The 20,720-nt window shown below is 43.9% G+C and overlaps 1 protein-coding gene across 8 annotated transcripts; it reads right to left on the bottom strand.

Moving 5' to 3' along the window:
- Positions 1–2,270: 2,270 nt before the first annotated feature.
- On the bottom strand, positions 2,271–18,811 carry gata3 (GATA binding protein 3). 8 transcript variants are annotated; one of them, XM_041029735.1, is made up of 7 exons: positions 13,226–13,628; positions 12,722–13,088; positions 11,273–11,806; positions 8,984–9,040; positions 8,781–8,827; positions 6,277–6,402; positions 2,271–3,843 (listed from the first exon to the last, which is right to left on the bottom strand). In XM_041029735.1, exons 2-7 carry the CDS (start codon positions 12,954–12,956, stop codon positions 3,553–3,555), a joined length of 1,290 nt encoding a protein of 429 aa, XP_040885669.1. In that variant the 5' UTR covers positions 12,957–13,088; positions 13,226–13,628; the 3' UTR covers positions 2,271–3,552. The 8 variants fall into 8 exon arrangements, with proteins under 8 accessions (XP_040885669.1, XP_040885672.1, XP_040885667.1 ...); XM_041029738.1 differs by having other exon boundaries at positions 11,330–11,806; XM_041029733.1 differs by lacking the exon at positions 13,226–13,628 and adding an exon at positions 18,667–18,811 and having other exon boundaries at positions 8,781–9,040.
- Positions 18,812–20,720: the final 1,909 nt, after the last annotated feature.

Here is a 20,720-nt window from a genome sequence, read left to right as displayed (position 1 = left end):
TAATGATTTCAAGCAACAAAATTGGAATTTGAATTGGAGTATTTTGGTCTTCAAACAGATTCCTCCATGATGGTGACCCCAAATATGACCTGACCTCTGCTGATGGTGACAGCAGGGTCGCCTGGATGAAGACGGACTATTCCTGAGAGCCCGATTACGCCCACAAATCTGTCATCATCCTCACCTGAAAGACGAGAGGCAGACGCAGGAAGCAAGGGAGACAGAAATAAGTGGTTCGTGTCGACGATGACGACGATGATGGAGGAAAGAGGAGAAGAGATCACAGAGAGTTCTTCAGCCCGCATTCATCCTCACCTGAGCCAGTCGCTGCACATCCAGTCACCCTTGGCAGACGTCCACAGCCAAGCACCAGGGAGAAAAAGGTCAGTCAGAGGCCACGGGGTCCTACCACAGGGTAAAGCTTTCCTCAATCCCTGTATACACACACACATACACTCACTCTATTCCCATTCTCATTCCACATGCCCCCTTGACCTCACTATTAAAACACAGGAGCAAATCTCCTGATTGGTCACAGCGGCTCAGAAACAAATGATGCCAAATACCTGACTTCTATATGGCCTTTTCTGCAGGGAGGCATGAGAGAGCCTCAGCCGCCGGATTTGGCATTCCACTTGTGCAAATATATGCCGATATTGGAAATGTGGTTCGCTACAGTCCACGTGATTCTGGGTTAGGGAGATCTGTTTGAGTTGTGTAGAGTTTACGGGCCACAGGTGACATTTCAACAATCAATAGCTACCGGAACGAATAATGCGTGCTGCATTAGAGGGGGTCGACCTAGCGAGGCTGATGATGGGCAGAAGAGTTGGCTGTTAAAAAATATGACGAGGAAGAAGAGGAGTAAAGAAACGCTTGTGTTTAACTTGTGGCTTCATCGAGATAATGAAAAGTATGTGACAGTGACTGGACGTCTCGTTTGTTGCCCCTGCATCTCGTCATTATCAGGGAAAATGCTTCAGCATTAATCTGGATGTTCTGAGAATCTGTGCCACTGTTAGGATAAAAGGCTCGCTGGCTTTTTTTTCAAGTTGTTAATGGACTTTTATTGGTATCAACCTGCTGAAAAGTAAAGATGATCCATGTTCACTCTACAGTCATTCTCATTTGTTGTCATCGATTGTGGCAAATACTTATATTTAAAATGCAGAGTGAACACAGCAGGCTGTGTTGTAGCAGCTCAGAACCACTGGAAATTAGTTATTTTGCTTTTCAGTGTTTTTATCTCAGGTCATGTTTCACTTTTCTGCCCAACACCTTGTTTGTGTTCTTTACACTTTGTCGTTTGTAGTTTTGTGAATGCACACTTGCATAAAGTTTGACTGAATGGACAGAAATCAGACATGCATTATATTTAGTCACATTTGTCATGTGTTGTTTTTCAGATTATACAGTTTAAAAGGCAGATTTTTGCTGTTTATCAGGCTGAAACTCTGATTCAGCCCGTGCTCCTGCGGTCAGAATGTATCTCAAGTTGCCATAGCTTCCTGCCTGAATTTAAACATGGAGGAAGCTCCATCCACTCTGCGGCTCATGCAGTGGCTGAAACCAACGCGCAGTTCCTCTTATTTTCCCAGCTGAACACTTGAATCATATCTCAGCAGCAGAGGTAGTACATATAGCATCACAGCTGTACTCACTGTGTGCAGTGGGTTTGCTGCCTGACATAAGTGTTCTACAGCAGTAATGATTTTTGTCTCTATCAAATTTGTTTGTTCATTTTTAAGCTGTGTTATACGAAGATGTGGCTGTTTTACAAATGTTTAGCTGTCGTTAGCTTAAAGCTAAATACTATAACAGGATTCCACTCAGTATTTTATGATACTGTTATAGTATTTCACAGACATAAAGTATATTAAGCAACAAAAGTGATGTCGAGTCAGAGGGAAATGGCTGAAATGATGCTGTTTCCTGACAAATCGTCCTGGCTGCACGAATGATAGATGTGCGATCTGTGTTTAAAATGTCGGTCGGTGTGTTTGTGTGTATCGGTGAGATGAGACAAAAGCCCCTTCAGCCTGCGGAGCCTGTGCCTGTCTGACCCTGCTATTTGCCACTGTGTATTTCAGCTCTTCCTGTTTGGCTCAGCTCAGCTGACCGTAAGAGTTGTGCCTGTGAATACTAGGTTAAAAAAAAAAAAAAAAAAAAAAAAAGATGGCTGGGTGTTGGATGGCTGTGGTTGTGGTGGGTGGAGGGGCCGACGTGTCAGTGATCAGAAAGAGACAGAAGACAGCTCTCGACCACAGCTCTAACATGTCAACAGAGATTAAACTAGTTTATTATTTTCAAAGAGGGAAAAAAAATTACGAAACAAAAAAGCAGTCATATTTTACACTAGTGATTATTATTAAATTTTTACAACCATTCAGTCTGCATAACATAAGGAAATAATTCTACATCTTTGTTTCTTTCGTATTTTTGGTACTCTGATTTATACATACAAATAACAAATACAGGAACTTTTTTCACAATGCATATAATCTGTGGGCAGGAAGAAAGTCTTTCAGGTGATCAAGTGTGTGTGTGTGCATGTAGGTGTGTGTGTGTGTGTGTGTGTGTGTATATGTGTGTGTGTGTGCACGCTTCAACACAAACCAATTGCCCGAGACCTATAGCACATCCAGAAAAAAAAAAAAAAAAAGGAGAGAGATGCCTGCAGCCAGAGCCGCTGACTCTCTGCAAACTTAATGCAACACAATTCACGCAGGCAAAAAACGAGGCCTGCCCTTCCTCAAAAGTCTTTCCCGCTCGTCTTCTCGCCTCCTCCTCCCTTTTGTCTGTCCTCCAGGACTCAGAGGCGTCCTCTCCTCACTCCTCCAAGCAGTAAGTTTCTCCACCTGCTGTGACTCGTACCCTTCTTGTCATTAGCTGCCCTGGGGCATATTTCCTTTTTTTTTTTCTCACTTAATTAAAAAGTCTTCATTAAATGTACTGTATTTCATACAATTTGTACAAATATATTCAACGTCTGTCTCTCCGCATCTTCAGCAGAGGAAGAAGAAGAGGGGGAGCGGGGGTTCCTGTTACACAGGTGCAAGGTAGAGAGGCGGGTTTGGAAGTTGAGGGAGAGGGCGTCGAAAAAGTTCTTGTAATGTCTGTTTTTGTGATGTCTGTGTGTGGAAAAATGGCTTTTTGTACACAAATGGAGCTCCTTATCATGTGGATCAGCTGGGAGGACAGCCTGAATGTGGTGGCAGCGGCTTGGGGAGAAAATGTTCTTTCTCTCCCAGGTTGGAGGAAAAAAAAAATCTTCCCCCTGGAGGTCAGTGCGCCACAGTCAAGTCAAGTCTGCAAAGCATTCACGTCGCAGAGGTACACTTTTGATTTTATAAAAATAAGATACAACCGAGGGCAAAGGAGCCTAAAGCCTGTCGCTCTCGCACCGCGGCTGGGTGGTGAGGCAGGGGAGCTTAGGTTGGGCCGAGGAGCAGTTTATTTGTCTTTTGGGATATGGAAGCAGGTCAGCAGAGGTACCGAGGGGTGTGGTAGTGGCGAGGCCGAGGGTTCGGGGGTGGCGCAGCTCAGGGACGTCTAACCCATGGCTGTGACCATACTGGAGGGGTGGTGGGGGGCGAACGGGAGGCTCGAGGAGGGGTGCATGGGTGTGGGGGTGGTCAGCATGTGGCTGGAGTGTGAGAAGGGAGGAAAGGACGACATGTGGCGGGACAGGGCAGCCGGGCTGAAGGAGCTGCTCTTGTCCATCAGGCTCTTGGAGAAGTCTTCCATGTTGTCTTGGGACTTTTTGCTCTTCTTGGACTTGCTGGACATCTTCCTGTTCCTGGTCTGGATTCCTTCCTTCTTCATGGTCAGAGGTCGGTTGATCTGCTCTCGAGATGAGACAGAGAAGATGGCAGATTAGTATTTTGTCGCAACAGATTTATAGCATTTGTCCACATGTGAGACAGAAATCTTCAGAGTGGAGATTTCAGCACAAAGACAGCATTAGTTGAGTCCATTTACGTTAACCTAAGTGAGTGGTGTCACCACGTCTCAACACAAATAAGAAAAATGTGGCGCACACTGAGCGTTTCAGGTTCCTTAGAGGCAGAGTTTGGAGTTTTGAGGAGACATAATGATACGTAATGGAATCACATTACAAGGCAAATCTGACCCATCCTGAAACAGAAGATTGTTTACATATACTCTTTGTGCTTATGTGTCTAACAGTGTGTGTGTGTGTCTGTGTGAGAGTGAGTGTGTTGGGGTGGATTTAAATGTTGATTCCTTTAAGCTGGACTGTATCTGAGGCTGTGGCCGTGCCAGAAAGAAAGAGAGAGAAAGGAAAGATGGGGGGGGGGGGGGTTGGAGGGAAGATGGAGAGAGCGTGTGCACAACAGAGACGGAGAAGGGTCTGGCAGCTAATGTGCAGCCAGTCGACCACAGAGACACATGGCCATGACGACCGCCGGCGTCGGCCAAGTCCTCCTCCTCAACCGCGTGGCCGTCTCCTGGCCAAAATGGCCCCAGCTGCCATATTCCAGCATAGGTTTAGCTGGGAATGAGAGCTGGATGATGGAATTCCGGCTGTGGGCAGGATTATGAGGGGAGGTGGATGAGGCCGACTGGCTTCCTGATCTTTCTGAGCGGTTCTTCCCGGGGAAATGGAAACAGGGATTTCTTCCTCGCTCTCTCTCTCTCGCACTGTCTGAGACATTGGCATTTTTCGCTGACTCTTTAAGCAGAATGGCCTCAATGATTAGTGGAGGGCAGAGATCTGTGCTCCCCCTCACTGATGTGGTTTCATTCTCTAAGATGTGGCTCCATACTGAGTGACTTTCTCTGCCTTGTCTGCCTTGCTTCCAGCTCTGAGGCATGCTACACCCACCTAAAGCCAGTCAGGCCTGTGCTCTTTGATGCTGAGATGTCTACCGTCTCACAGAGGAAGCCTTGAGCCTCCGGCCTGTGCTCGGCCGCCGCCCCGGCACATCAAACAAAAGCAGAGCCAAAGTGTTTGAGTCAATGACCACCGCAGAATACACAGAACAGCCTCTCACATCCTCTCTCCTAGCACCAGCAGCTAACCACCTGAAACCTCAGCCCCCGTGCGTGCTTGTCAGAGCTAAACACATTGTACTTGCACTCGAAGATACAGAGACGAGACAGGTATCTTTCACACGTGGTGAGAAAACCCCTGATTACTACAGACTGTCTGTGTTTTGAGTGTTAACGCGACCTCACGCTTGTGGCAAGTTTCGAATCTACGCCTTAGTTTACGGGACAACGGCCTGCGACCATCAGGTGTTTCGGGACTGTCCACGCACACATAGGCAGCACACACACAGGCCAGCAGGGACTCCGCTAAATTCTCCATGGAGAATGTGGAATTTGTTTCAAAGGGAGCAAGCCCCAACAGAAGTCTGGATTTACCAAAATAAACTAATTTCACAATTACACCGAGGTCGGGGTCAGTTCAAATGCTAATATGTAACTGGGAAATATTATTCTTCTCTCCTTTTAACCTTGGTCTGAATCTGTGTCTGCAGCGCCTAACTATCTGCCAAAAGTAACATGGGAAAATGATTTAACAGGGAACACTTGCGTGACAAGCAGGGCAGCAGAGCAGGATACTCTCTCCCTTACACACAGGGATATGGGATATAGGCAACCTTTATCTGCTGTCTGTGAGCGGGAAAATGCTACCTACACGTGGCCTCAGAGCAGCTAGCCCTCTCATTATTACTGTTATTATTATTAGTTTCAACTACAATGGCTGCTTGATTAAAAGTGACAGCTTTGTGCACAGGAGAGGAGAGAGAGGGAGAGATAAACGAGTCCCTGGGGTTTTCAGATTGCGGATGTGAAATGATGTGGTGAGGCACTAACCAACCCAAAACGAATCAGAGGGATTGGTGGTCAGAAGGGGGGACTTCAAGTCCCAGGCGCGCGTGGAACCAAAAGGCTAGAAATAAGGGGAAAAAAATCGGCCTGCAAATTAATCGAATTTTAATTAAGCCCCCTTCTTTAATATTCAAAAGCGAGCCGGCTGCAGGCTTAGTTCACTCCGGTCTTATACATTTTAGATTCGTACTTACTGCCAATAAATCATATTAATTCTACAGTATTTGTTATCGCCGTGCCCCGGAAATTCTCTGCAGGGACAAGTCAGATAAAATATTCAGAGGAGGAGGGAAAGGTGCCCAGCAGGACGTGATGGGAAAGACATAAAGAGGGCAGGAGAGATGGAGCTGAAGAAATAAATATTCAAGGCGAGCTTTGATTGGAAAGTAAGATATCCCACGATGGTTTATTACTTACATTGTGCAGTTTAAAGTACAGGCCGCAGGCGTTGCACACCGGGTCCCCGTTGGCGTTTCTCCGCCACAGCGTCGTCGTTGTCGTTTGACAGTTTGCGCACGACGTCCCTGCGCGCCTGGCTGCGGACTGTACAACACAGAGAGGCCAAAGAAACGTCACATGACCGCGTAATAACCCAATCAGTGTGAAGGTTTATACTGACAGATTCAGCGCCAAGACCCAGGGCTGCCACTTCTTCTTCTTCTTTTTTTTTTTACCCCTGAAAATTTGCGTTTTATTTGAGCATTTGATAAGTTTGACTCCACAGAAGCCCTTTGGCACGTCTGCAGGGCATTTTACCATTTTACCAGGATCTAAGTAAAAAAAAATGTGGGATTTAAAAATGCTTCACGGTAAGTGTGAAGCATTTTGGATCTTGGTGTCATTCTGGCAGCCCTGTGTTCATGGCATCCTGCATAGTAGCCTGCTACATCTCTACAAATGCAATTAAGAAAAGGCATTTGTATTCTCTTTCATTACAGATTAAATACATTCTTTATTTTCACTCGTGCATTTACAAAACTATTAGAAAATCATTAAACATGGCGGTCAGTAAATGCTTTATTTTGACTGTATGTACATTCTCAGTCTCCACCCATAGGAATTCATTTTTCTGCATTCAGTGCGAGCTGAAAATAGTTTAAAATAAAGACATAAATACCAAAAACAGAGCTGCTTTCACTCCAGGCTAAAAATAGCGTCACAGAGCACATACCTCCTGGAGAATAAATATTTACAGAAGACATAAAAGTGGTGCCTTGAAATGGGAGAGCTATTAAATCTGATTAAATTTCCCCTTAGAGTGCGCGTTTGTGCCACGAAGGCTTGTTTTAAACGTCGACCTCGGGACCTTAAACAATGGAGATAAACAGAGAGGAGCTGAGGGTGTTCGTGTAGATTTGGTAAAGATGGGCTGCAAGAAGGTTTTTTAGGTTTTGTACTTTTGGGAGGATTTTGTTTTTATACAACATGGATAGATATTCTGAATGTATGATGCACCAAATGGAAATAGCTGCACGCAAACTGAAACCATAATATAAAAAAAAGAGAGAGAGAATCAGTGGGTATTTTTGGCTCTGCTGCAGGCTACCAGCAGAGTGAAACCCTCACTTCATCGTGACACAGTGAAAGTCATGTCTTCTCATGGATTCAGCTGCCTGCCTCAGCCCAGTTTGCTGCAGTGGCTTGACATTGATGTTATAATCTCTAAAAACAATCAATAGACAGGTGACCGCAAAGGACACGCAAACGTAAAGGACTACATTATCTCAGTGAGGGATTTCCAATTATACACGTGTGGTGGCCTAACAACCCCTGCTGCCGCGTGCTGTGAATAACCAATCACACTGAGGGAATAAACTTTATTGTGTCTATTAAGTCCATATGTGACGTGTGTATTATGACTGCTCATAATCCGCGTCATTATCTTCACTTTTATTGCCTTTTTTTTCACCATCACATCTTTTTTTAGCCTTTTGATTTTTTTTTTTAATAACGCCAATGGTGACAGTTAATCATTTTTTAATATTTCCACCATCACAAAGTGAAATATGAGCAATGAAATACTGACAAGATATTATTTTTGGCTGTGTGGTGATTTAACAGATAAATTGGCGGGTCCCATCTTGGTCCTAAATCCTCATCTGATGATGTCATTTTCTGGCCTCCAAATTTTTTTTTTTTTCTTGTAATTTGTCTTCATCTTTGACCCACATACATCTGAACTACAAGGTCAAATGTGGCGTGGCAATTACCCATACCTGACCATCCTCCCGTAGTTAAGCAGAGATTCTAACACTAAACAATCTCAAGTCGTGACTCTGTGCTGGCCTGGCTCGGACTCCGCAGCCTTTATGTTTTGACTGGGGAAGCGGGCTGTGTTGTTAAAAGCGACTTATCTGCGCTGCTCAGATATCCGGCAGCCCTTTCCTGGGAAGTCGGGTTTTCACATTAGAGGCGAGATGGAGGAGAGAAGAGGTTCAGAGCAGGACTGGACAGCCATCTTTGCCTCGAAAGATTTTTCTTTCTGTCTTTCTTTCTTTTCTTTTTTTTTTTCCTTTTTCATAAGAAGGCAGGGGAACTCCTCTAAAGCTCATAAGAGATGCAGCTCTGATGAGAGGGGCTTTCCCTGAAATAACTTTAAAAAATAGCTCCACCTGAAGAATGGCAAAAAAAAAAATAGCCTACTAATGCCAAAGCATTAAAATAATGTTTATATGATGGAGCTCACTGTGCGTTTTTGAACGCAGGCCTACAGCCACACTGCAACAAGTTACAGTAGAAGCAGTTTTCTCTTTTAATGGAGGCAATGCATCTCCAAAAAAAAATACACATGGGGGCTGTTGTTCAAACAGAATACTCAATGGATCAATGACAATTTTAGCAAATAAAAATAGCATCGTCATTGCATTTAAAAAAATATATATATGTGCAGTTTTTCTAAGGTAGTATCTGAAAACAGAGACCTGCACTTGTCGAGTCAATTTCCTGCAGCTAATAGGCCTACTTCTTCCTGGATAGGGGAAAAACAGAGAGAGAGACGGAAATGTCATCAATAGAGAAATGTGGTGGAAACGTACCAGCCGCCGTTTGGGTTTGATGAGAGGGCGATTCTGCCCGTTCATCTTGTGATAGAGTCCGCAGGCGTTACACAGATAGTGACCCGTACCGTCCCGCCTCCACAGCGGAGTCGACGTAGCCCCGCAGTTCACACACTCTCTACCTTCTGCAAGAGCCAACACACACACACACACACACACGTGCGCGTGCACACACACGCAAACACACACGCACATACGCACACAAAACATGGAGACAGCGTCCAGGTCAGTAACCCTTAAAATTTAAAAAATAAATCCTGATGTATGTGATCTACGCTGAGGACAGAAAAGATTAGTGAAATCAGAGGAAATATTCGAATTTACACAAACACAAGAAAGCGTTAACTACACATCAACAACAGGCATCAGTAGTAATAATAATAATAATTCATTTTACTTATTGTGTTTATAACACACACATACATGAAACGCATGTGCTTAGTGTTGGTGATGAATACAGCAGTTGTGTTAAGGTCCATAAAGCAGAAATCATTTCAATAAACCACAAAATCTTCAAGCTACGTGTCCCTGAAAAGGATTTTCAGACTAAGCAAAATGCACTTTGGTCCGTGTAAAATGTTTTTAAATTCTAGTAAAACAGGCCTTCTTCTTTCTCTCATCAGCCAATCTCTCCTGATAATAATAATAATAATAATAACAATAATAATAATAATAACAATAATAATAATGATAATAATAATAATAATATTTCGGTGTACATTATGTCTCATAACAGGCTCTTTCCTTTGCTCTGAAATGATTGATGGGGTGTTGAGGTTTGACTGGCACTTCTCTAGTGACACCGACAGGTGAGACGCGCACTAACAGTTTGATTATAGTATTGGGGGGCCTGAAACTGAAACAAGGGCGCTGCAGTCACAGTCAGATTATTTGAAAGCAGAGACTCACACAGGGCTTTTGTGCAACGCCGAGAGCCTTTTGCATTTTCATGCAGCCGCACTTCCCCTTTTTCGAGCAGCAAAAACACACACAGCCTGACTTCTTCACAAAGAGAGATGCGTCAGTCCGGATCGTGCAGCATTTAGATGTGACAGACATGCAAGTATCTGGATAAGTGTGTGTTTCTGTCTCTGTTTTTTTTTGTTGTTTTTTTTTCTCGGTCTCTTTTGGCAAACGAAGACGCTGCTGAAATCAAGCAGGAACTGAGTCGGGTAGACTGCGTTAGACTTGAGAAAAAAAAATACAGGTTTCTGCAGTGCAGGTTCTGTATTGCACAAGGTGTGTTTAGGCTTTAAAAATGCTGACCTTTTTTCTGAAATATTAAGTTTACATGGCGCAGACACTGCACTGGTAAACTCGTTAAAATGAAGATACTCTACAGATCGAGAAATATCTTTAAACGAATATTATCTCCCATTATCCTCGAATTAAAATCTTTATTTGCAGTAATGGCCCAGTGTATGATGCTGAATAATCCTGATGATATGCATCAACTAATCCACTGTTTTCTATACTCACATCAAAGCCGCTGATATTAATCTTATTACAGAAAACTGGTTTTCAGCTGCGCTGCAATAACCTTTAAAATAATTACCCCCCTCACAATTTGGAAATGTCTCCCCTCACTCTCTCTTTCTCTCCCCGCCCTCGGTGGTTCGTGCTCTCTGCCACGGCGACGGTTCAGTCGTTTTTTCCCTGTGAATGAACGAGCAGCATCCGGTGCTCTACCGCTGGGTAAACAATGCAACTGTGGCGTGCACTGGTCTGACAGTAATGGGATTATCTTAAACATATAAACGGGGCGACACAGCCCAGAGAGCTGGCTTCCCCTCTGTCTCTCTCCCCCTCTCTGTTAGTGCAGAGGAAGATGAAAAAGTGACCTAAATTAATCTGAGCATTCAACTCTGAACTCGTTTGCGTCATGGCGATTTTATTTTGTTAGGAAAAAAATATTCAGTGGAGTCTGGGAAGTAGAGTTTTGTTTCTACTAGTCATTTGTTAAAAACAAATTTATTTAATTTGTTTGTTGATGCATTTCGGATCTTTTTTATATTTATTTTTAAATATATTTTAATATTTTATTTTATTTTAATTCAGCGTATTATAATTTTATTGTTATTGTTATTATTATTATTGTTTTTGTTGTTGCTGTTGTTGTTGTCAGATGAGGAAAGAAAGAGCTCTGAGGCACACTGATGCGCCTGTGTGAAACACAGGTTGACCCGTTTGGCCTTTAGCCCTAAAAGGAGAGCTTGTTCATGTGAGGGATGAATGAGCTGCTCATGGGCATATTTTTTTAGTAGGCCTATATGAGATTAAACATGGCTAATCATTAAGGCTGCAAATCTGGGGAATAATGTTAGATCAAAAGGGAATGTAATAAAGCGCACGCCTACCTGAACAGGACCTTGTTTTTGGTCTTGTTTTGGAACCATAACTAGAAGATGACCCACCTATCAGGCTACTTGGTGGGAAGAGGCCTGGGCCGTATTCAGGGACATAGGGTGGGTATGTGGCGATGGGGTGGTGAGCAGAGGATGACCCTGCTCCGATTGATGCCACGCTCCGGCTGTGAGCTGACTCCAGTTTCATACTCTCGGCCAGGGTCACCTGGTACTTTATGCACTCTTTATCCTCCTGCCGCCCGGAGCTGCTGGAGCCCGGGGTGGATATGCCTGGATCCGGGGATACATCTTTCGGAGGGGTAGGGGGAAACGTGAAGAGGTGCGGACTGGAGTGACCGGTGGACAGGGAGGAAGAGGAGGCCGGGGGGTAGACGGACAGGCTGGCCGGGGAGCCGTGGTGCAGGGGGTTCTTGGGGAAGGGGCTCAGGTTCCAGGGAGAAGTGCTGTGGTGCGGGCCGATGCCTTTGCTCCCCTCCAGCCAGGGCAGAGAGCCGTGCAGTAATGAGGGACGGCACACCTGGCTACCTGAGGTAGCACAGAAACACAAGAAAACATCATGACCTGACCTCAGTCTGCAACAACCATAAATACACATCAATTCTTCAGGAGTGTCAGGCTCGCGCTTTAGGCCTGTAAACACTAACTGGTCACGTATTTGCGCACAGATTTATCGAATATATTTATGTGGATTTTTACATTTCTAGCGCGTAAGACAAAGTTGCTTCCAGCTGCCCATTCAAAATGCTTTCCATGGACACTCTGTTGTCCTGAAGACATCATCTGATCCCCACTGAACAGGCCTGGATGTTACAACTGCACACTTGTAAGTCAAAAGTCTCTAAAGAAGCTGCATCGTGATTGACTGTTCAGGAAGTCAAAGGCTGCAATATAGGAAACTCCACAAATGACTATACGCTGATGAATAGCACATTATAATAAAGACAAATATTGTGCATGCACTCAGAAGTGAAAACATGCATTACCAAAATATTCCAGGTGAATCCGTGACTTCTGTGCCAACGCGCCTTTTTGTTTAAAGCCGTAACTAAACACTCGATTGATCCAGAAAACAAATTATGTTCGGGCTTTTGAAAATCTACTTCGACAAATGAGTCAGCTGAATGTTATTTTACGTGTGTGAAGCTGAGACGGGAATAGGCAGTGACATAAGCGGCACACAGAAACCAAACACAAACTGAAGGTGAACCGTGCATATTTACGGCGTGGTTTCACCAACACTTAGGTGCTCCGGGTTTTTAAGACAAAGTCAGTCCAGGCCAAAAGCGAAAGCTGGTCTGGATCACCGTCACGTAATGCAAATAATTCCAAACACAGCGACAGTAATTGAGTCTTTTCCGCGGGGATAAATTACGCACAGAGGTCTAAACAGGATAATGTGCACATTATTAAATAAAAGGCCTAAACAGGCCGTTTACTCACTGTGTGGAGGAGGAGGGTACCTCTGGACGGCTCGGACAGAGTTTCCATAGTATGGAGAGACGTGGTTCCCCTGTCCATCGATATTAAAGAGTACATCCACATCGTCAGCGAGTTGATACTGCGAAGGGTCCATGTATGAGTGGCCGAGGCCCGGGTGATGTGAGCCGGGATGCTGCTCGTTCAACACCGCGGGATGATGGCTCATCCATCGTGGCTGATCCGCACTTACTTCCATCGCTTTGCTTTTTTCTTTAGCAAATGTTCATGCACGCCGAAGCAAACCGGTACAAGTCACAAGATAAGAAATAATCTGTCCCAAATCCGTTTTTTTGTTAAATCCACAGGTTCCGCGCTTGCTTCTGATCACCTGGAGACAGAGAGGAGAATTTATTGTCTTGTTTTCTCAAACGTGTTCACATGCAGCACGACTAAAACAGGCTGGAGGCTCACGCTTAAGTGAATTTAGCCGGGTTTTAGAAAAACATATTTAAACACGAAACATACCCCACATCACAAATGCAACAAAGGTGTTGTCATATAAATACGTCCAAAATGGAATCCAGTCTCACGCAGAGTTCCTGAACTTCTTCCTCTCAGAAAAAAAAAATGTCAGTGTTTCAGCCCAGCTCAACAAGTAGTGGAGGTTAGTGCGGGCGCAGGGCTTGTTTGCAGTGAATGGCTTCACTGCACACTGACCAGCACCAGCAAGTTAAACTCACTGATCAAATCTCTGTTTGTGCGCAGTTGTAGCCCTCTCCATTAACTCCGCTCCTCTCTCTCTCTCTTTCCCCTTCGCTCTGTGTGGCTCACTCGCCCTTGCTCTACTCTACCTCTCTCTCGTGCTCTGTCTCTCTCTCCAAGCCCCCCCTCCTTTTTTTTTTTTTTTTTTTTTTTTTTTTTTTTTTACAGTGAAGGCATTCTTTCAGGATGGCGCCAGGCAGCTCAATGCTTGCAGACAGCTGTGGCGCGACGCAACTTAAGGAGGGTCTGTCAGTGTCATCAGTTAGGGGAGGGGCCTGCTTTAATTGAATATACCGTGGGCCAGGAGAGATGCAGAAGTGCTGCAAGATTTTTTTTTTCAATGACCTTGCCAAAAAAAAAAATATTAGAATAAATAAGATTTTTTTTTCTTTTGTCGTAGGCCTAATAAAACGTAACACCCCAGTTATCCATGGAGACATAGTGCGGTGCAAAGTTAAAGGTGTAGGAAGTCTTTATGGCTGCTTAAATTAATCTGTGAAAACACTAATATGTACATAAATGTAAACCGGCTGATAAGAGAACGACCAATAAAAAAATAAAAAAAAAAAGAAAATGTACACGCTAACCTCTCATAGAAGAAGACATATAAAAATAAACATAAATAAAAATAATTGATTCTATAGAATAGTGTTGTCTTGATATTTGTGTTTTGTTATAACACCGACTTAAGTTTTTTCAAACCGTCCGCTGCAGTCTGGCTGCGCACAGCCGTAAAAAGAGAACTAGAAAGGCTGCAGCAGAGAGCCCGTTGCTCTGGGCCGGCGGCAGGTTGTGGGACACACTCTCTTAAAATTGTGACAGTGCGTCCTCTCGCGGTGACAGGCACATTATTCTAATGGCAGATCCAAATTGAGCCGATTTCCTCACCGTGAAGTAGGCACGGACAAGGACGCCTGGGTGACTGAGCTTATAGTTTCCAAAAAAAAAAAAAAAAGGAGAGAGAAATCCTAATGCAGACTGTTATTGGCTGTCAGTTAACTTATCAGGATCTTTGCTGTAGCCTACCCACTGCGGCAACTCAAACAGACAAGCAACAATGGGTCGTGTCATTATTTATTCAAAACAGTGCATTAAATGAAACACGATAGCGCGACACAGGGAGCGATGCTCATCTTTATCCAAGTTCAACAAATCAGCAGCAGCAATTCGAAGGTCAGCCTTTTCCCTCTGAACCAGAGAGGATTTCACCCTGTTTGCTCGGTGTCACACACGCATGATGCCGCGCGTCTGTAGCGTCAGTCCTCTCCACTGCGCGGCAGAGAAGGAGCTGCTCCCTGCTGGGGACGTATTTCATGTCTAAAGCCCAGTTTGGCTTCTCCATATACTTTCAGATTGGCAGTGTGTAATAGTAGATTAGGGTATCTGAGTGTGTGTGCGCGTGCGTGTGTGTGGTGGGGGCAGCCTCGGCGACGCCACTGGATGTGACGTCACCGCGGTATTAACAGCCAGGAAATGAACCGTCAGCGAGCAGTAGGTAGGCAGCGGGAGCGCGCACGCCCTTGCACCGCGTAGGTATCAACATTGTCCTGTGCCTGTCTAATATCAGGTAGGGTCCGTTTTAAGGGACATTAATTAGCTGAAGGGAGAAAAAAGAATGCATGACCTGTACTATCAATAATCGATAGTGAAATCATCGGTTTGGTTTGATGGTATTTTAGCAGCCAGAGATGAGACAGGTGTGAACCTGCGAGGCCGCACGCGCAGGTGATGACTCCATCAGCGCGCGTCCGCCTATATTCCCCATTTATTTCCCCCCTCTTTGATATCGAGGTGGTTCTCAGCCGGGCGCGTGGGAGTGTACAGACTGAGAGAGACTTGGCAAAGTGTCGGATTTTTCCTCTCCAGGACAGCCCTACCTGGAGAGAGAGACACGGAGAGAGGGAGCGTTCCTCACTCAGGCAAACCTGAGACTGAACTTGGATGCAAACCGCTGTAGCTGCCATTGTCAAGCTGTCAGCGGACTCGTGTAATTATCCTCTTGAAAAGTATCGCGGAGCCATTATCCACAAAGTAGGCTACCCGTTATAGGTGCTCGGAGGCAACACATGACGGTAAATGTGGCCTAAAATCCCGATTATGTTTTTTGTTTCTTGACTGGATGTATCGAAGCTTAGAGAATGGGACATGGAAGCCATCCCATGACTTGATTCCCGAGCCTCGGTGTCAATAACGCCGGAGCTTATTCAGCACGGAATAAAACTGGCTCTCTTAAAAAGTTGTCATTTATAATCCCAAACTGTCGCCACGAAGGCAGAAATAGTGGCATCAGCTCTCTTTCCCTGTCAGTGTGTGTGTGAGAGTCTGAAACGAGCCCCTTCATCAGCCTATTTTTGAAGCTAATGGCCTACAAATAGCAGCGCTGTTCGTGCGTAAAGGTTGATTCATAAAAGTGGGCGAGTGGCCGGTCCAGCTTCTGATGGTGGAGATCATTTCTGAGTGATTATGTCAAAGAGCTCTGATCAAAATCAAGACATGCAGTTTCTTTTCCTACGTTGCGGCCGTGAATTGACACGAAGAGATTATTCTCCACTGCCAGTGTGGAGGATGAAATGTGTGTGTGTGTGTGTGTGTGTGTGTGTGTGTGTGTGTGTTTAGGTTGACCCCCACACCCCTGTGCATGGCCTCATCAGCAATTACAATCATTGTTTTTCCTCATAAATAATAGTTTCCTTTCGCCAGCTGTTTAATCAGAGGTCAGGGAGATAAAATCACACAATAATAAGAATACACTGTAGGCTATGATATTCGGCTAATACATTACCACAACCCTAACTACTACTACTATGACAATTATGGCTTAAATATTATAGTAATAATAATAATAATAATACATTTGAGGTTTTTTAGGTTACCAAAAAAAAAAAAAAAATCACAGAAACAAAAGAAATGCAATTATCTTAAAATGGTATATATGATCAACTTAAATGTGTGTGTGTGTTTACTGTTTCATTAAAGCCTGTCTCATCAAAAAGCTTTGATATCCGGGTGCATAATGTGTCACATTTTGCGTGCACTGTCATTTATTTCAACACAGACGGTGCAAAAAAAAAAAAAAAAAAAAGAAAAGAAAAAAGAAAGAAAGAAAAAAAAAGCCGCCACTAATATTAACCTTTCATCTTGATAACAAATAAAAAATAATAAATGAATTAAAAGGTGCACATGGCGAAAATACAACCGAAAGCAGGAAAACACCCAGGACACATGTTATAAAAAAAATAAAAAATAAACCATTTAAAGAGTAAAAAGCCGCCGTGGTGCAGCATGTGTCGCCTTTTCTAACAATGAAGATGCCCAGTCACTGATTAAACCTGCTACAGGCCAGTCATGGTGGAATCGTGATTTTACTGGATAAACGTTCTTGTATGCATTCTGAAACCAGTATAGCACCACAGGTAACCTATATGTTACATTTCTTACTCTGTGAGTCATTTGTTATCTTTCTAGTCTTTTCAAGAAAAAAAAAGCAGCTATTCTGTGAGCATGTGAACCAAGTCGGCTTCTTAGAACAAAATGAAGGCGTCAACTTCTGCTCGTCGAGCTCATGAAACTTGAAAACAGAAGTGGATTTCCTAGAACGATTGAAATGAGAACATAAGCCGAAGGATAAATCATCTTTTCTTCGAGTGTAAAAAGTAGCACTTCGTATTTTGTGTCATTCTTCCCGACGAGAAAAAAAAAAAAGAAAAACAGAACGGTCTGCCAATTGACTGACTTGTGATGCTTATCTGCGTCTATATCGCTTCTCGCCAGACACACTGATGTAATCTTTCCTTTAACAAACAGGGCCTTTTCACCTCTTAGCCTATGCATCCCCAGCAGCAAAGCACAGTCGTTTATATTTCTGGATTATTTATTAATTCTGCTCTAAACGCTGCACCGAGTAATTAACTGAATCACTTGATTAAATTCAGAATTTGAGCTCGGTGTGTGTCCACGGTCTGAAAAAGGGGGCCGTGTGAAAACACCCGTGATAACATGCAAAACAAAATCCTGACTCTGACACGAAATTCAAATATGTCTTCACGCCCAAGGCCAAAGGTGTATTTTTTTTATCCAGCTTTAAAAGGTTTTATAATAATTTAACAAAATTACAATATTTAATATAATCTAAGAGGTCGGTCTGGATATTTTTAAAAACACTATTAACTATATTCTATATTTAAACACACGATATATATATAAAAACATATAAAATAGCCGTTTGGATCAATACAAGGGTGCGCGAGGTCTTTTCTCGAGCTCTCGCTCTGCACGCGGACAACCGTTGGAGCTCTTGGCCTGTGACAGTGCGCGTGTGATGCCCTTAATTTGGCATCCTATTCATTCTAACAGCGGCTCTCCCTCTCTCCGCCATATCAAGACATATCGACCAAAGACGAGATGGAGGAAACTAATAACGGGGCGAAGCGCAGCCTCAGCAAGCCCAACTCCTTTTTTTTTTTTTTATGACCCGCCGGCAAGGTAATCAGATCAATTTCACGGCTCGTATGGGATTCTGCCTACACCACTAACCTGAGCGGTAGGTAATAGGTCGTTAAAAACCCTCATCTGCGCTATTTTAGGGGGCCGGTTTCGGTTTTTGGGGTAGGTCGCTAAATATTTGAAGAAATGCGACTGGCCGTCGTTTAACCTTTTTTTTTTTACGTATCAGTCCCACGTCGTACTTGACACATGCCCTCATGTGCACATAAGCGGAAAGGAGACCGTCGCTAATTATTACCAAAGCGAATTTCGCTTCCTTCAAAAGAAATCGCGGCACGTTCGGGTCAACAGCGAACACACCACGCCAACAGCGACGTTAAAGGCAACAATGGCCGTCGTTATGGATGTTGTAGCCAGTATTATCAACACTACGGCTCCCTTTTCAGCAAGTGCACACAGCCGATGCGGAGAGAAATGAAGGTGTAACCGGTAGCTTCCTCCCCGGCTTGAATAAACTCCAGTTAAAAAAGAAACCCAAAAAACATTTATATGAAATAAGAGAATTTACAGTTGTTTTTCGTTTTCGTTCGTTTGTTTTCGTTTAAGCTCATGTGCAAACCCGACAGCAAAAGTTTACCATCATTCACAGACGAGCAACATCACTGAGTTCTCACATACAAAGCCACAGAGGGACGAGGCAGCCTATTGGACAGAGCATTTAAGATGCATCGGCTTCGAGGCAAATCTAAATATTTACTGACCTGCGGTGGACGCTGGACGGGCGGAGGCTTTTTTTCTGCAGATGTGAAGAAAGAGTGACATAGAGATGGAAGCGCCGATGGCATTTAGAGAGAGAGAGAAAGGAAGAGAGGGCGAGAGTAAGAGCCGTGGACGGGAAGGAAAAAAACACACACACTCACTCACTCACTCACAGCGGTGGTGGTGGTGGTGGTGGTGCTGTGCGCGCCCTCGGTCCCGGAGTCACATCGTAGCAGGAGACACGCGTGCACGTAGGCTACCGGGCTGTCTGCACGCGCATACGGGCCAGCCTTGCTGACTGTGCTGTGCACGCCAGCTTTTTTCCGGGTCTGAATGCTTTACTGGAATGGAAACCAATTAAAAGGCAATAGAAACCAATGGGAATGAATGACAGGGTTAAATATAAATAACGTAACAAGAATTTTTTTAACATTACATGCTCCAGGTTTGTGATCACAAATATATTGCTTTTATTAAATTGTGTTTTATGATAATATTGCAAGTACAACACCTGACCATGCCCATGCAGGTGACGCCCACTGCTGTGAGTGTAAATATAAATGCCCTTCTGTTATCAGATGTCAACGATACGTAAAATATAAGACATAAAAAGCATTTTTCATCGTTTAAACCAGCTGAATGGTTCACATGTGGTCTTTTTATGTGATAAATGCGGTGTATTTTGTGCAGGAGCAGCACAGAATTTAGTTCGCTGTGTGTATGTTGTAGCCTTTTCATAGGAATTGTGTCTGTACAGTTTGTGCTTTGCAGATATTTCAGTGCAGAACACAAGATCTCACAGTGACACATGAAAATGCTGCACCTCCTTTTGTGTTCAGAGAGCAGCCTTTTCTCTCCTCTGCCACAAAGGACAGATGAAGCCATAGCTGGTGTCTAATCAACACCAAAGATCCGCGCCCAGCTCCACCGCAATTACAGCTACACTCGAACAATATGCAGGCAAATCTGAAATCTTTCCATATCACTGTGGTAATGTGATCGGTGCTGCATCGTGGTCCGCTGCTTTTAGCAGTTGTTCTGAAAACGGCAAAGCTTCACATACATCCACCACTAACCCGCAGCATATAGAGGCCTACCAGCCTGCTTATTGACACCATGGTTGATTGAAAGGAGCACCAAGCAAATCCGATCCTTCTCTGTGTGAAATGCACTGGAGAGGAGAGGAGAGGAGAGGAGAGGAGAGGAGAGGAGAGGAGAGGAGAAGAGAGGAGAGGAGAGGAGAGGGAGGATGCTGAAGGCTTGCTATCTCTCATGTTGCGCCTTGACTCTTTGGAGGAGAATGTAAACTGATCACACCCAAATCTATATTTGGGGAAGAAATTCAATTAAGGTAATAAATTAAAGATAATTGGCGCAAACCTCGTTGAAGGCTGTAAACTTACGAATGCGACCACAGCCAATGTGTCTTTTTAAACCAATGAATAATTCAGTATTTCCATGCAGGGTAAGCGGAGCTTTTCATTTATGGAATTAGTATTTCAGTATCTCAATAGAATTACAAAATAACACACCCAGATAGTAATGATTTATTAATCTGCTTTTGACGTAAATAACGTGCTTATTTCAGGAATTATTAGCTCTTAGATTTGAATGTAAAGGTGAAGTTAATATTCGTCTGTGATAAATGTGCATGCTGATGGCTTTGATATAAGCTAATGGAAAACAACGGTTAAACCAGTATTTATGCCGCAGATAATTAAAAGCATATTATAGGTGTAATAAAAAGATTAATTATGAGGAAAATAAACGAGAATCAGTTTTGTCTTGTTCGGTCTGTATACAGTTAAATAAAGGGGGAAATACATTTTAATTTGGAAAGGAAGCGGATATAAAATGACATGCATTTTTTTGGGGGGTGGTGGTGTGTTGGGGGGGGGGGCAGCCTAGATTCTGTGGAGCCAGCCCTTAATTAATTGTAAATGGAGACTGTAAATGGTCTGGATGCCGTTTAGGGTTTACCTTACGTTACCGGGCCACACTGTATCACGTTAGGGGCTATAGTGTCCGTTTTGCACTCCCAGAACCGGGGTGTAAC

The sequence above is a fragment of the Toxotes jaculatrix genome, chromosome 22 (genome assembly GCF_017976425.1).
Source record: "Toxotes jaculatrix isolate fToxJac2 chromosome 22, fToxJac2.pri, whole genome shotgun sequence".
Taxonomy (NCBI): Eukaryota; Metazoa; Chordata; class Actinopteri; family Toxotidae; genus Toxotes; species Toxotes jaculatrix.
The sequence above is the reverse complement of the archived record's forward strand: the minus strand, read 5'-3'. Positions and strand labels throughout refer to the sequence as shown.

Excerpts from the sequence above, each read along its gene's own strand:
- gata3 (XM_041029733.1), bottom strand. The coding sequence starts at position 12,956 with ATGGAAGTAAGTGCGGATCAGCCACGATGGATGAGCCATCATCCCGCG. Across the intron at positions 11,807-12,721 it reads GTACCCTCCTCCTCCACACA|GTAGCCAGGTGTGCCGTCCC; the intron begins GTGAGTAAACGG and ends GTGCTACCTCAG. Across the intron at positions 9,041-11,272 it reads AAAAACAAGGTCCTGTTCAG|AAGGTAGAGAGTGTGTGAAC; the intron begins GTAGGCGTGCGC and ends TGGCTCTTGCAG.